Source organism: Bacillus rossius, chromosome 11 (genome assembly GCF_032445375.1).
Source record: "Bacillus rossius redtenbacheri isolate Brsri chromosome 11, Brsri_v3, whole genome shotgun sequence".
NCBI lineage: Eukaryota > Metazoa > Arthropoda > Insecta > Phasmatodea > Bacillidae > Bacillus > Bacillus rossius.
The window spans coordinates 14,126,265-14,140,689 of NC_086338.1; the positions used below are offsets into that span (position 1 = coordinate 14,126,265).

Below are 14,425 nucleotides of genomic sequence, written 5' to 3' on the forward strand. Positions count from 1 at the left end.
TAAGGTTAAAGTTAGGTGGCAAATATAAACTTAGTAAACTGTCACCAGTGGTGCAACAACAGGGGGGGGGGGGCCAAGGGTATTTTGCCCCCCCCTCCCCTCTGAAACCTTGAAGTGTGGGCAAACAGGGGCAAAGAAAGTGCTGTGTAATCAATTTTTAGATAATAAAACTGCTTAAATAGCACCATTTTCCACCTTGAAATACAAATTTTCCCTGGGCAGGGCCCCCGGACCCCCCACTTCATTAGGGGGGATCGATGATTCTTTATAAAAAGGTATATTCCCCCTTCCCTTTGGAAATTTAGTTGTTGCGCCCCTGACTGTCACCTGTTTTTTTAGTTAGGTATGTATCACATTTTGTGCATTTTTGTTTTACTATATTTAGTACTATAAAGTTCCTGTGTTTTAAAATGTGTGCTTTGTATCATGTATTACATAAATAAAAACATGTAATTTTGTATATATTGCAAAACCTGGAAAATCTTGAAAAAACCTGGAAAAACCTGGAAAAAACCTGGAATTTTGTATCACAAATGTAGTGGCCACCCTGAACATTACTAGGCAAAACTAGGTAAACAATTTATTTTCTCCAACCATAACCACAAAAACCACATTCTGTGGAAATAAATCACGGCGAGGTTAATGACCACAGATGACGGTGATCCAGGACCGTTTATATTTTGCATTTTAACATTACAAGCTTCAACATTTGATTCTCGTGCCATGAAGTTATCAAAACAAAACACGTTTCTCAATAAACGTGTTACCAACGTAGCAGTACGAGAATGCGAGAAAGAACATGAACGTTTACGAACAATTGATTGTTGTTTAGTCATACAATCAAGCGTGTTCGGTAGATAAAAACGATACCGCGTTCAGAACGCATAAATTTTGATATCAATGAAAATTACAAGTGTTTTTTCTTCATAATTTACTTAACCATAAAATACTTTAGGCAATTTTAAACTGCAACAAACAAATTAATGTATGTATGTGATTTTTTTTTCGGTTGTTAGGTTACTGCACATGCGTGCATTTATTATTGTTCGGTGGCTATTCGTTGCGGTAACTGAACGAAGTATGACATAAACACACTAGATAGGGCCTAAGAATTTTCTTCAGATGGTCTCTATTCGACAGATAAGGCAGTTTTATTTTGTAAATACTGTAATTGCAAGTCAATTGGGACCGTAGGGACTCAATTGGGGGACGCACCACAACGCCGAAATACCACAACGCCAAACGTACAATAATGCCGAATGCCAAATTGACCACAACGCCGGCACGCTAGAAAACTGCTGTGTACCACAACGCCGAAATACATAAAAGCCGAAAAATGTCATTCCAGGACTTCCACAAAGGTTAGATTAGGTTAGGTTTGACTAGGTTAGGTTTGACTAGGTTAGGTTTGACTAGGTTAGGTTAGACTAGGTTAGGTTAGACTAGGTTGTTAGGATAGGCTAGGTTAAGTATGGTTAGGTTATATTACGCTAGGTTAGGTAAGGTTAGGTTATATTACGCTAGGTTAGGTAAGGTTAGGTTTGATTGTGGTATTTCGGCGTTAAGGTACATTTAAGAAACACACACAAATTCATTCAGTTGTTATTTCAGCGTTATGGTACACAGCAGTTTTCTAGCTGTCGGCGTTGTGGTCAATCTTGACATTCGGCGTTATTGTACGTTTGGCGTTGTTGTATTTCGGCATTGTGGTAACAACCCCTCAATTGTTAAGCACATAAGCAGTGAAAAGCACAATAAGTCACGCATTTCTTCCCTCGCTACTGTAGCACTGCAGCATACTAGTGGTGTTTGTGCGCAGCAAGCAAAAAAAAAAGGAAAACTGAAGCGCATAGTTTTGCTATGGAGACCACTGAGGTTTTCCTCAAAGTGAACATCCCACTTCATAAACTTCAGGACCCCAGTATTTTAAGCTGGATGAAGAAATGTGTTGAAGTTTTGTATTTATGCCTACATCAATGTCTGTAATCATGGAGTGGCTTAAATTTAGAAGCTCTCAAAACCAAACCCAATTTAAGCTAGTTGGAAATGGGCATTTTAAAACTAACCTTAGCTAAACTTACCAAATATAAAATAAGACTCGCCTAAACCAACCAAACCTAAAACTAAAGAAACCTAACTTTTTGGCCTAGCATACCACCTGAGTTAGGAATATATTTTATTGACAAACCTTCCCTCTAAACCCAAAAGATTTGACATTCTGGAAGAATAGTTACTTTTAAGTTTGAAGGGTTTTTCACTTCTAAATATTAGTTCTAAACATTTTGACTATTCATTACTGAGATCATTTAACTTTTTCTTAAAAAAGGTACGCGTAGATACATTTCGCTGCTTTTTTTTCCTCACCGCTTTTGGCATTTTTTCTCACTGCTTTGGGCATTTTTGCTCACCGCTTTTCACTAATTTTACTCACCGAAAAGTTCCTGTCCCTATCTATAGCTTATGAAAAAAATCAAGCACTTCAGGTTACTCTCTGCCACAGAATTTTAAAATTGATCAAGAAGTTTACTGTTGTGATGTTGAATGATTTCTTTATCTTAAAAAATAAAAATTGATCCTTTTCAGAATATGTGTTTAATGTTGCAATTGTCTTCGGCACAACACCAATCATAACACACACTTATGGCACTCATCTTTCTTGAAAATTTGGGTAGAACATTGTGTTTCCATATTTCCAAATCACATAAAACTTCACACAACCAACCAAATGCATAAAGAAAACTGAACTATCATAATCAGTATTGCTCTCTCTCTCTCTCTCTCTTCTCTCTTCTCTCTCTCTCTTTTCTCTCTTTTCTCTCTTTTCTCTCTCTCTCTTTTCTCTCTCTCTCTTTCTCTCTCTCTCTCTTTCTCTCTCTCTTTCTCTTTCTCTCTTTCTTTCTCTCTTTCTCTCTTTCTCTCTTCCTCTCTTCCTCTCTCTCTCTCTCTTTCTTTCTTTCTTTCTTTCTCTCTTTCTCTCTTTCTCTCTCTCTTTCTCTCTTTCTCTCTCTCTCTCTCTCTCTCTCTCTATCGCTCTATCGCTCTCTATATCTCTATCTCTGTTTGTGTGTGTGTGTATACACGTACGTACTTACCTGAAGAGACTTGTTTGGGCAAGAGATCACAGGTCTACTTGCAAGGGTTGTTGAAGTCTTATCAATCATGTTAGTTTCTGAATAGGTCTGAATATGCACACATTTTGTTGAATATGTTTATTAGGCTTATTGAACAATTAACTAACTGCCTATCTGATAAAATGAATACTTTTATCCCTTTATCTGTTAAAAAAGTTCTAAATTTCCTATTTGGTTTTCTAAAGAACTATTTCAAGTGTTAAAATAAAAAAAAGTGTTTTCATAAACTTTTCAAAAGGAATAATAATTTATATTACTAGTCATGTTTTTTTTAAAATTTCCTAAGTTAGTTAAAATTCTATCTAAATGTGACAAAGTACATTGTATTAGAACTACTATAACAATATGAAACGAAACCCTAGCAAATTTTGGCGTTATGCAAAACTAATGACAGAAGTTTTTTCGTTTCCATTAATAATCACAACTCTTCCTTGTTTAATGCCTCGTCAGGTGTCCCCCAGGGAGGCACTTTTTATCACCTCTTCTATTTAATATATTCATCAATGACCTTACTCTGGTTCTAAACCATTCTATAGGTGTACTTTTTGCTGATGATTTAAAGATTTATAGGAAAATAGCAACAACTAATGGTTGCCTCTTACTACAAAATATTTCAGTAGACATTAATGGGTGCAAAAATAATTTAGTTACACTTAATAAAGATAAAACAAAGATATCCTGTACTAGGAAGTATCAACCTGTAAAGTTTGAATACATCTTAATTCTTTTTATTAAAGATTTTGAAGTTATTCTAGATACAAAATTATTCTTCCATAGGCATGTGGATTATTTATGTTCCTCTTATAGAACTTTTGCTGTTATTTAATTTATTATTTTCTATGCTACCAATCATAATTCAATTCTTTCTTTCTATTTGGCATTAATTAGATCTTAATTGGCATATTGCTCAATAATCTGGAATGGCACCAATATGGCTGATGTAAATAAATTAGAAAGCATAAAAACTAAATTAACTCTTATGTTTATAAAGAAATTTCCTTTACCTAATCTGGTTCCTCTTGTTGATCATGAACTAATTTATATTCACTTTTTGATGAAAAATGTTACAGTGCCAAGATATATTGACCCTACTTCCTTTAGAATGCTATCCTTAAAGTTCAAGTTAATAATCGTTAACTCCAAACTTTTTCCACTCTCTAAAACATTGATGAATCACAACACACTGACCACTACAAGCAACACAGAAGTAGACGATAGCACTGAAACAACCAGCAGATGACTTGATCTCGCAACTCTTCCTCGAGGGGACGAGCGTTGACCTGGGAGCATCATGCCCCCTCGAGTGAAATGGCCACCTGCCATACTGTTTCCGGCAAGTAAAACGCGCAAACGTGCCGCCGGAGTTAGAAGGTCAAAAAGAGACTTCAAGTAAATCAAACCCTGTTATTTGATTGTGGCGTAACTCTTACACTTATTGAATCTTGCTTCATAATTGTTCACTAGTGTCTCTTTTTCGAGGGTTTACTGATAAAGAGTTAAAAACATCATATTACTAATTCAAAATGTATTTATCTTTTTGATGCTATGACATTTGGTTAGTAAAATTTATAAACTAATTGGGAAATTTGAGGGATATGCATGGAATTTTAAAAACAGTGATAGATAATATATGTTAGGTGGTCTAAACTTACACATTTACTTGTGTTGGTTGCTTTACACAGGCCAGGTGAGGCCCTCGGGCTGTTTTAGGTAATTGGAATGAGGTTCGTCAATAGCAGGTTTATTTTGTCTTATTTATATTGTCAGCACCTTAAGTTTAATATATTTTGCACTTTTTGTTGCCTGTAAGAGATGCAGCATTGTAAGAAATCATTTGAAAGTGTGCAAAGGTACAGTTATGTAGAGCTTGATGAATATTGGTTTCCTGCCTGAAGTGAATTAATTTTTTCCATCAGAACAGTTTACTGATTGACTTAGGTGCTTTTGTGAACTAATGACACTAATTACATAAGTGTGTGTGTATAAAATATATAAAAATCAAAGTTAGTATTTAGTAGTAGTTTTTTTTTACCAACCTTTTAAGATATTATGAAGCAATGGTATTAAGCGTATTACTAAAATAATTTTAATATTGGTTTTTGAATGTAAATTGCATTTCCAAAATTATACGTAATTTGTAATTCAGTCAGATTGTGTTACCTGTGGATTATTTTTCATTACATGATTTTATCACAGTTATAAAGAGAATTGTAATATATTTTATTTAAATAAATTATTACTTGGTAATATCAATGATGTGGGAAATCTATGAAACTTCAATTTTATGTCTACTTCTTAGCATTCTCAATCTTCTAATAGCATGATATGGTGTGTTGTACTCTTGTACTTTAAGACCCTCCGCACACAAAGGAACTGCTTTATGATGGGACTTTCAAACGTTGCATGTCTTAACTATTGTGCAACTTGTTTGCAATCTATTCATGTTCTCCATCTGCACACAAACACATGGAACTCACAATGCAAAACAGTCAATCTCAGCATGGAGGACCTTATGCAAACTTCTTAAATTATAAAAAATTTATATTTAAAGTTTGTGTATGTTAAGTTTCTTTTAATAGTTAATGGTTATTTCTAAAAGCCAGATAGGTAACTATGTTTGCTTGCAAACAAATTTAACATATTTGGCCTAGTGTTATATTGCTAACCACTATTTTGTTAATGTCATTTCAGAGTGCACAGGCGTCTCAGTCGCTCCCTATCCCGCTCCAGAAGTCGCAGCATCCAGAGGTGGCGGCACATATCCAGGTCTCGCTCCAGATCGCCGCACATCCGTCGCTGGACCCGATCTCCCAGCTACCCTCCTCTTCGCCAGTCGCTGCGTCACTCCAGGAGCCGCAGCCGGCCGAAGCTTCCCTCGAAGCGAGCTCGCTCGCGTTCCACGGCCCGTCGTTCCCGATCGCCCTCCGACCGGCGCCGCTCGCGCTCTCCCAAGCTAGCGAGCTCTCGCAGCTCACGCACGCCCCCCAGCAAGTCCATACGCATCCGGTCGAGAAGTCCGCCACGCAAAAACTCCTCTCGTTCTCCCAGGAGCCCCCTCTCTACTTCTTCTTCGCTTACGCCGAGTGCGAGGGAGTTGCGAGCTGCCAAGATGAGCGAAACAAGTCTGTTTGCAGAATTGGTGAAGGACAAGAAGATGCGGGACTTGGCAATGAAGCGTCTGGCAGCCATCAAAGAGAAGGAAGCATCGAAAGATAGCGAGGCGGATGACGTGGTGATCATGGAAGAAGTGCGCCCCGAATCTCCCAAATCCATGATGGACTTGATGCCGGACGAGGCTCCACCGTACACGGAGGCCGCCCCGGTCCAGCCGGTGAGCAGCGAGCCAGTCACGAGCCTGCCATCGCAGCCGGAGCCACAGTCGATGTTGCAGCAGCAGCCTCAGGTGGTGCAAGCCATCCAGCCACCCCTGGTGAACCCCGCCCTCTACTACACCACGCGACCTCCGCACCTCGCCCCTCCTCCCCCGCCACCCCCGGGCATGCTCCTGATGCCCGGTCTGTCCCTCGTGATGCCTCCCATGGTGGCCATGGGCCCCCACCCCGGCCTGGTGCCCCACACCTACGCCATGCAGAGTGTGATGCACTCGGTGCAGAGCATGAGCGGGTTGTCGGCTGCCCCTCAGCCTCAGCACGTTGAGATGCCTCAGCAGAGCTTCCCGGAGCAGTCCCAACAGCCCCAACAGCTGCATCGGCCGAGCACTCCCCCGCCGCAGGTCCTCTCCCCTGCCCCCCAGCTCGCTCGGCCCAGCACACCCCCACCACCCAGCCTCTCGCCCGTCGCACCCAGCGCGAGCCAGGAGCCTGAGCCGGTGCCGGAGCCAGGGCTGGAGCTCAGGAGCAGCACCGAGGCCTCTGAAGAGACCCGGCAGACCACCGAACCCGAGGCTGATACCGGTGCGGATCAGGCCCACGCGACGGAGACCAAGGTCACGCCGCAGAAACCCAAGAGTCTGACCAAGCTGCCGATGCCGCCGGGAATAAACCAGAGTGACTTTGAGAGTATAGACTCGCCTCCCAGCAAGTCTCCTAGCCCGGAGCCTCAGCTGGAGAGGATCAAGACACCTCCGAGGAAGGGCATCAAGGACTTGCCCATGCCTCCAGGTGAGAGTCACTCCCAGATGCACCAGTGGGCTTGCAGGCTAGCTCAGCAGTCACAATCACACACATACAGCTTGAGGTCACTAACACTGGTGTACTTACCTTCTGTTTTAAAGAAATACCAGCGTGTGAGTTACTCAGATAAACATGCAGAAATTTTTTTATTATTATAAAATTAAAATGAACTTAAATTTCATGCACAATTTTTTCTATATGATTTTCAAATTAACTTCATGTAACCCGTAAAACTCAATTTTTTTTTTAAATTATAAGGTCTGCTTGTTAAAAAACTTTTTTGTTATTGTGATGATACTGCTTCCATTTATTAATTACATATTATGTCTTACAGAAATATATAGGTTTAATTAAAAGCTAGCAAATTTAATGTTAGTCAATTCTATTTTTTACTTGGAATCCAAACAATACCCTGGCTAGCAATATTAAGTGATATTACTATTATATTAAAGGATTTGATTATAATTTATGCTATTAATGTGTGTGTGTGTGTATGTGTATGTGCTAATGTGTAATTTGTCACAATAACTGGTTGGTTATGATTATCAAACTGATTTGTATTAGAAACTATAACAAATTACATAATTGTACTGACATATCTTACAACCCTTTTTCACAATACTAGGTGTATTGCAATCATCACGTCACATGCTCCTATTAATCAACTGTTAATTTTGGTTTCAACCCGCATACATATTTAATTCTTGGTGCAATTATTCACCTTTCAAAAAGAGGATGAGACATAGAACTCTGTTTCTTTTCTAGCTGCAGCATCTTGAGGGCAGGCAATGCTTATATTTGTTAGAAGCTAGGTTTTAAAAAGTAATAATGTGAATAATGTATCACACTTGAGGCCTTAACACTTAATGGCTTGTTTGCCAATACAACTGTAAAAAGATGTTTGTTGTGTTGTTGTCAGTGTTTCAGTGTAGTAGGTTTTGATACTTCATTACCGTTCTTGTAATTGGAAAGTAGGTGGCATCAACTATCTACAACATTAAATTTGATATGTGATTTTCTTACAGACATGTTATTTGAAGAACTACTTGTAAACCATTGTTTACAAATACTAGTTGTGCAGTTGGCAGGTTGAGGAGTTGAGGAGTTGCGTTGAGAGATGACGCGTGGTGCGCGGGCAGTTGTTCCAGGCACGGAGGATCTGAGCGCGGACGAGGACGCCACGCTGACGCCGCCGCCGCCGACCGTGCTCAAGCCGGCCAAGAGCAAGCCGCGCTCCAAGCTGAAGAGGCCCAAGATCCTGAACCGCCGGCGCGGCTCGCGCAACAGCAGCGCGCCCATGTCGGCGTCCAGCGGCAAGGACTGGGGCGAGCGTTGCGTGGACGTGTTCGAGGTCATCGCGCAGATCGGCGAGGGCACGTACGGCCAGGTGTACAAGGCCCGCGACAAGCGCTCGGGTAATGGCTCTCTCCTCTCCCGTCCTCCCTGTCTGGTGGCTCCTCAAACATTCGCAGGCACGATGCAGCATTTCAAACATACAACACGTGATCAAAATTATTTCACTACTGTTGCGGTAGGGTAGCGGAACAAAGCTAGTCTACAAATTGTAATGACTACGTCATGAACTTTTAATTCGGCGTGGCGTATTTGTCACCCCTCCTACTCATTCCACCTTCTTTCCCCTTTAGATAAGTCACGATTCCTTCTCCTTCCAACTGGTAATTGATCCCCCACCCTCAGGTTTACTGCGCTTGCGCGGTTCCCCTTCTGGGGCGCGGTATTCGAGGATTTTCGGCGGTGGGTCTCGAGGCCTTTTTCAGCTGTAGCTACTGACGGTGTCGGGTCATTTTGCATTTGAGCAGCATGTAGTTCCTTTTGTAACTCTTTTAAGTCAGTTAGGGGTACGGTGCTGGCGAGCTCTCGACATGGTAAGTTTCTTCGCGGAACTTGGGTTTGTGCGCTTGGGCACCAACAGGTTGTGGCCCTGTTCTTAACGTCATGTGATAGTTCTATAGCTTTTTGAAATTTCTTCTAAATTATTTGTTTCGGCTTGCCACTTGGAAATTACGTTTTGAATTCTGCAGGAGGGTAACCATGTCAAGTAGTCTCGTGGTACGTACGGTATTGTGGTTAAATAATTTTCCTATTCCTTTCTCTTTTTTTGGTGTAACTGTATCTTGCTTTGCCAGTTCTTTATTGTTATCTGGTCTACGTTAATAGTTTAAGCCGTTTGAGGCATGAGCCGCTGTATCTATTTGACTCTTTCTCTTTTTGTCATTCACAGCTGGCTAGCTTTGCTTTGCGAGATTCCGATTGCAGGACTTGATAATAATAATAATAGTTTCATGTTATGCTTATAATTTTTTGTACAAGTATTAAATGTTACAGTTACAGTATTATACAGTATTATCAGTATTATATGCCAATTATTCATCTATGTATTTTGTGAAAGAAACTATTTGTATATATTTATAATGTACCTATTTACAGTTGAAAGGATACATAGTAATTAAAGGAGACGTAATGATAAAATTTAACTTTGCTTGTACCTACAATAACACACCTCTAGTAGCCATTCCTAATCCAGCTTAGGACTTTGTCAAATGTTTTAAGGTACATATTTTGTGAGGGTATTTTTTATAGTTTATCCATGCGTGGGTTGGAGGTTATTTGCTGATCTGCAACAAGTACCCTTCAAAATGAAAAGACGGACCATCACCATGTTATATGCGTAAGAAACATTATTTGATTGTTTCATAACACATACCGGTAAACAAAATGGTCTTTAGCTATGAACAACATCAACAAAAAAACCACTGAAACTGTTATGCTATAACAAAATGTGAACACGTTAGTTGAAGGTGTTGAAGCGATGTTAAATCAGTAGTTTTGCTCATTCTACCATCATGTTCATACAGAAGTAGCTTACTTTCTTCATTTATCTATGACACTACAGTGTAGTCAGGACTTGTGTTGGTGCCTGATCTACTGGGGAGTGGCCGATACAGAGACAAAGTCGACTTGCACATATCGCACGTGACTTCTTGTTTACTGAGCTCTCACATGGTTAGTTGTGTTAAAGCTGTGTGAAAGTGGTTCCTGTGATTTACATAGCTGATGTGTCTGCAGGTGATTTGGTAGCGTTGAAAAAAGTGCGGCTGGAGAACGAGAAGGAGGGCTTCCCGATCACGGCCGTCCGGGAGATAAAGATTCTGCGCCAGCTGAACCACAAGAACATAATCAACCTGAGAGAGATAGTGACAGACAAGCAGGATGCTCTGGACTTCAGGAAGGTAAGCCTTTTCCTGAGATAGTCACCGAGCCAACAATTTTATTTCAACTTTATGGTGCTTCCAGCTTTTTTTTTTCAAGTCTTTACAGAGACACTGTTAAATTTTTGTAAAATTGTCTTATAATTCACAATACAGTAGAACCCCTGTTATACACTTTTCAACGGAGGGCACAAAAATTGTGTATGATGCGGGAAAGTGTATGAAAAGGGAATGGCAATAATACAAATTTTTTCAATCTAGCATACCAGCACAATGTCAGATTAAACTTCAATACATAATGTGTGAATAATTGCATTATATTAATGAAAGATATGAATTCATCATTATATGTACATATAATAAAACCACCAGAAATGTAAAATATAGTCCATAATCAAGTAAAGCAGTCCTTTCTTGGAGGGGGGGGGGGGGGGGGAGAAGTCTACAAGCCTAAATTAGAAATAAAAAAAATTAAGCTATTGTAAAAAGAAAATCAGAAATTTTTGCTTGTTTGTTTCATTTTACAAACAACTTTATGCAACAGAACAATTTTCAATAAAATTTTAACTTGAGAAACGTAAAATACAAAACAATCCGATCGTAAGAAAACAATAACAAACGGGTATATTCAATTCAAAGATTAATGAATGCACAAAATATGAGATCCGTGCCTTGGTAAAGCGCGGCACCATTTTCATAATCATTGCTAGTTTGCGCCACTAGTCTCGCTCGGTGCTGGCCATAGATGCTACTAGCGAAGTGCACAGTCTTCCTGATACTATCCATATCTATGGTGCGATAAAGTTATTTTCTTATGTTTGCAAAGGTAATCAATGAACGTTTTTCAAAATAAAAGCATTAAAACGTATATTATCAGGAGGAATTTAACAAATAAATTTGTGAATTTTAGGACTTTTCCGCCTCGTAAAAACGTATGAAACGGGAAATTAATAATTTTATAAGTGTATGTTCCGGGAAAGAAAACCATTGTAAATATAGTACTTTCGGTGGGACCAAAATTAATCGGCGTATGACACGGGAAAATCTATGAAACGGGAACGTATCATCGAGGTTCTACTGTATTGTTTAGAGTGAAAATAAATAAGTACAATTCCTTCGCCACTTGAGCATGTGTTTTTTTTTTTCCATTTCTATGAATGAAATAAGGACAACTCTATAAGCAATATACAAAGCTTCGATTCTTTTTGTGCAATTGCAAATTGAAAAAGCCCTACATTGGCAAGGAATATAAGTATTTGTGATTTTGTTTTCCAATGCAAGTTGAAATACACTTAACTGCGAACAAATGTACCTTTAATATATGGAAGTTTTCAAAATTATTTTGTGCTTCTTGAATTTTAAAGAGCAAACTTTATAAACAGGAAATGCATAGGTTTTAAATATAGTAAAATGCCAGTTATCCACGCTCAGATTTTCCTATTTTCTCATTATCCATGCTAAAATTTACTTAAATTATTAGTTATGTTCTGAAGCTATAAAAAGAATATGGTTTCGCTCCGGTGCATTTCTTCGCTTGGCTGTTCTGTATTATTGTGTCAGAAAGCTGTTTGGTCCGACTCATAGTGTCACCCACCCTTTCAGCTGTCACTTCTGTCTCGCTTCAAACTCGAGGGAGTGCCCTGACGGCTGCTTCACACACCAGTCTCTTGCTTGTGGGTTTTAAGTGCCGTTATGCTACTTTCTGGCTGCCCTTCGGCTCCTTAGGTGCCTGGCGAGTGATGTGACTGGCTGGCATTCGACTGGAGGAAGCAACACCGGGAAAAAAATTATCCAGAATTCGCGAGTGCAGGGTTTGCGCAATCTTAACTTTTCCTCTTCGGCTGTTGTAAATGACTGTGAGCTAGCAATGTACGTGAAGGCAATCTTTGAGTGTGTATCACAACAGGTTTTCATGATACCAACAATATCATTGTCTTATGCTATTTATTCCCCATGCTTTTAACTGTGATATTTCATGATGAACACTGAAGCCACGGCTCCTAAAGATGCGTATGTATTGCTGCATACATCTTTGTTTTATGGATACTTTTCAGTGTTAGGTTGATGCGCGACGTCCCGGGCACGTCTGTAATCTCGAAGTCGTCAAGATGTATGACTAATAAATATATAAATAATTATTAAAACAAAAACAAATATGTTCTTGCAACGTGCTGATGAAAATGGACTTGCCAAATTTGGGATGACTTATTTGTAGAGATGTACGAACGTGCAAATTTTTAAGTCGAGTCGAGTCGAATTTTACAATAATTAGTTCGAGTCGATTCGAGTCGAGTTTGTAGATCATAAATTCAAGTTGAGTCGATTCGAGTCTGAATTTTTATTTGAATCTTTGACACTTAAGTCGAGCTTGAATATTTGCACTTTATTGCTAAGAGTCCTTAGATGGTTGTCTTGTTATATCATGGCCCACTTAATCAAATATATTTAAAATACAAGTATTAATACAAATAATTCATTTAGGTTAAATTCTTAACTGATATAATACAATTCAATAATTGAGGTATAGAGCATAGAATAAAAGTATTTTCGGAATTTTTAAATTTTATTTAACAAATATCGCCCAACTGTGAAAATTAAACAATTCGATATCTCCTAAAGTATTTGGAATTTCTTATATCCGCCGGCTTTAATGAAAAGAGGAATTTAAAGAGCATATAATAAAAGTGTTTTCAGATTTTTAACATTTTTTTTTCGCAAATACCGCTCAACTACATATTTACCTTATTTTGAACCGAACGAGTTAGCTGCGGCCTGTAGCATTCACGAGTCAATAAAAAACATTGAATATAATTTAGGCTTGTTGGCGCGAAGGTTAAGGTAAGTTTCACACAATCATTAGAACATTTTTGAAAACTTTCACTTATGGGAAGTGTAAGGCCGTGCTACAATTGGCGCAACATTACAATAAACGTCCCCATAACAAATATAATACATTTAAAGATTATTGCTACAACACTAACGCCGTTACGTTGCCGGCCAATCGCAAGCTGGCACTTCCAACCAATACATGCTTCTGTATTTGTATTGAATAGTTACACTTTATAAAATTCTTTATACTTCATAATTAATTTTAACTTGCCACTTAACTTGGATAGCAAACAATTATACAAAACGCAATCTCGCCGAACGTAATAGTGTAAACAAACAGGGAAAAAAAAATTCATGTTCGCCAACCTATACTTCCTAAAATTAGTGGAGCAAAGTTTTTTTAAATGCCATTTCGTGATTGGTGGCGTATCAGTCGCAAACATGCGCACAAATATAACGCTACCGTTAATTTATTATTGTAACGTTGCACCGATTGTAGCACGGATTTACTAAAAAAAAAAGTAATATTTCTGCCATTATTATTATAAAATTTAATTCGTGTTTTGTTTATTAAAAATATGTTCGTCTTCTTTGCTATGTGGTCACACCTGTTAAGTTGGCAATTGTAAAACTAAAATATAAATAATATGGCCGATTGTTGTCATTGTTTGTAAGTACGTGTTTCGGTCTTACGTACGTAATTTTTAGTGTCGGCCGAAGTCACGTAAGGAGATATTAAGAATTTATTGTAATTCAATTTTATTATATTTTATCATCGAGTTTTACCCGAATTTCCTTTCGAGTTTCGCCCCGTCGAGTAAAATAAACTCGAATGCCGAGCTGATGCTACTCGCTCGACTCGACTCGAATTTTCGAGTCTCGGCCCATCACTACTTATTTGTAGGGTTGTGCGAATGTTCAGTATACCGATACCGAAATCGAAATTTTGCTACTTTCATTTTCGATTTCGGTAAGAATTTCATCTGTCGAAGTTCGTTTTTAGCGAAATATACCGAGCCAAACGAAAGTTCAATAGCTTACCGAAGTTCGTTTGTTCTAGTTGAAAAAGAAATCGTAATTTAATAAAAATGTACTTTTTTTT

The 14,425-nt window shown here is 38.7% G+C and overlaps 1 protein-coding gene across 3 annotated transcripts in view; it reads left to right on the top strand.

Annotated features, from left to right (window-relative positions):
* Positions 1-14,425, top strand: part of LOC134536665 (cyclin-dependent kinase 12) — a 127,135-nt gene that overhangs the window by 15,393 nt on the left and 97,317 nt on the right. For all 3 annotated transcript variants that reach the window (XR_010075835.1, XM_063376493.1, XM_063376495.1), the window contains exons 3-5: positions 5,823-7,252; positions 8,404-8,679; positions 10,352-10,515. Coding sequence is in view for 2 of the 3 variants with exons in the window: in XM_063376493.1 (XP_063232563.1) it covers positions 5,823-7,252; positions 8,404-8,679; positions 10,352-10,515 (1,870 nt within the window). In the remaining variant the exon portion in view is untranslated. The remainder of the gene's footprint in view (positions 1-5,822; positions 7,253-8,403; positions 8,680-10,351; positions 10,516-14,425) is intronic.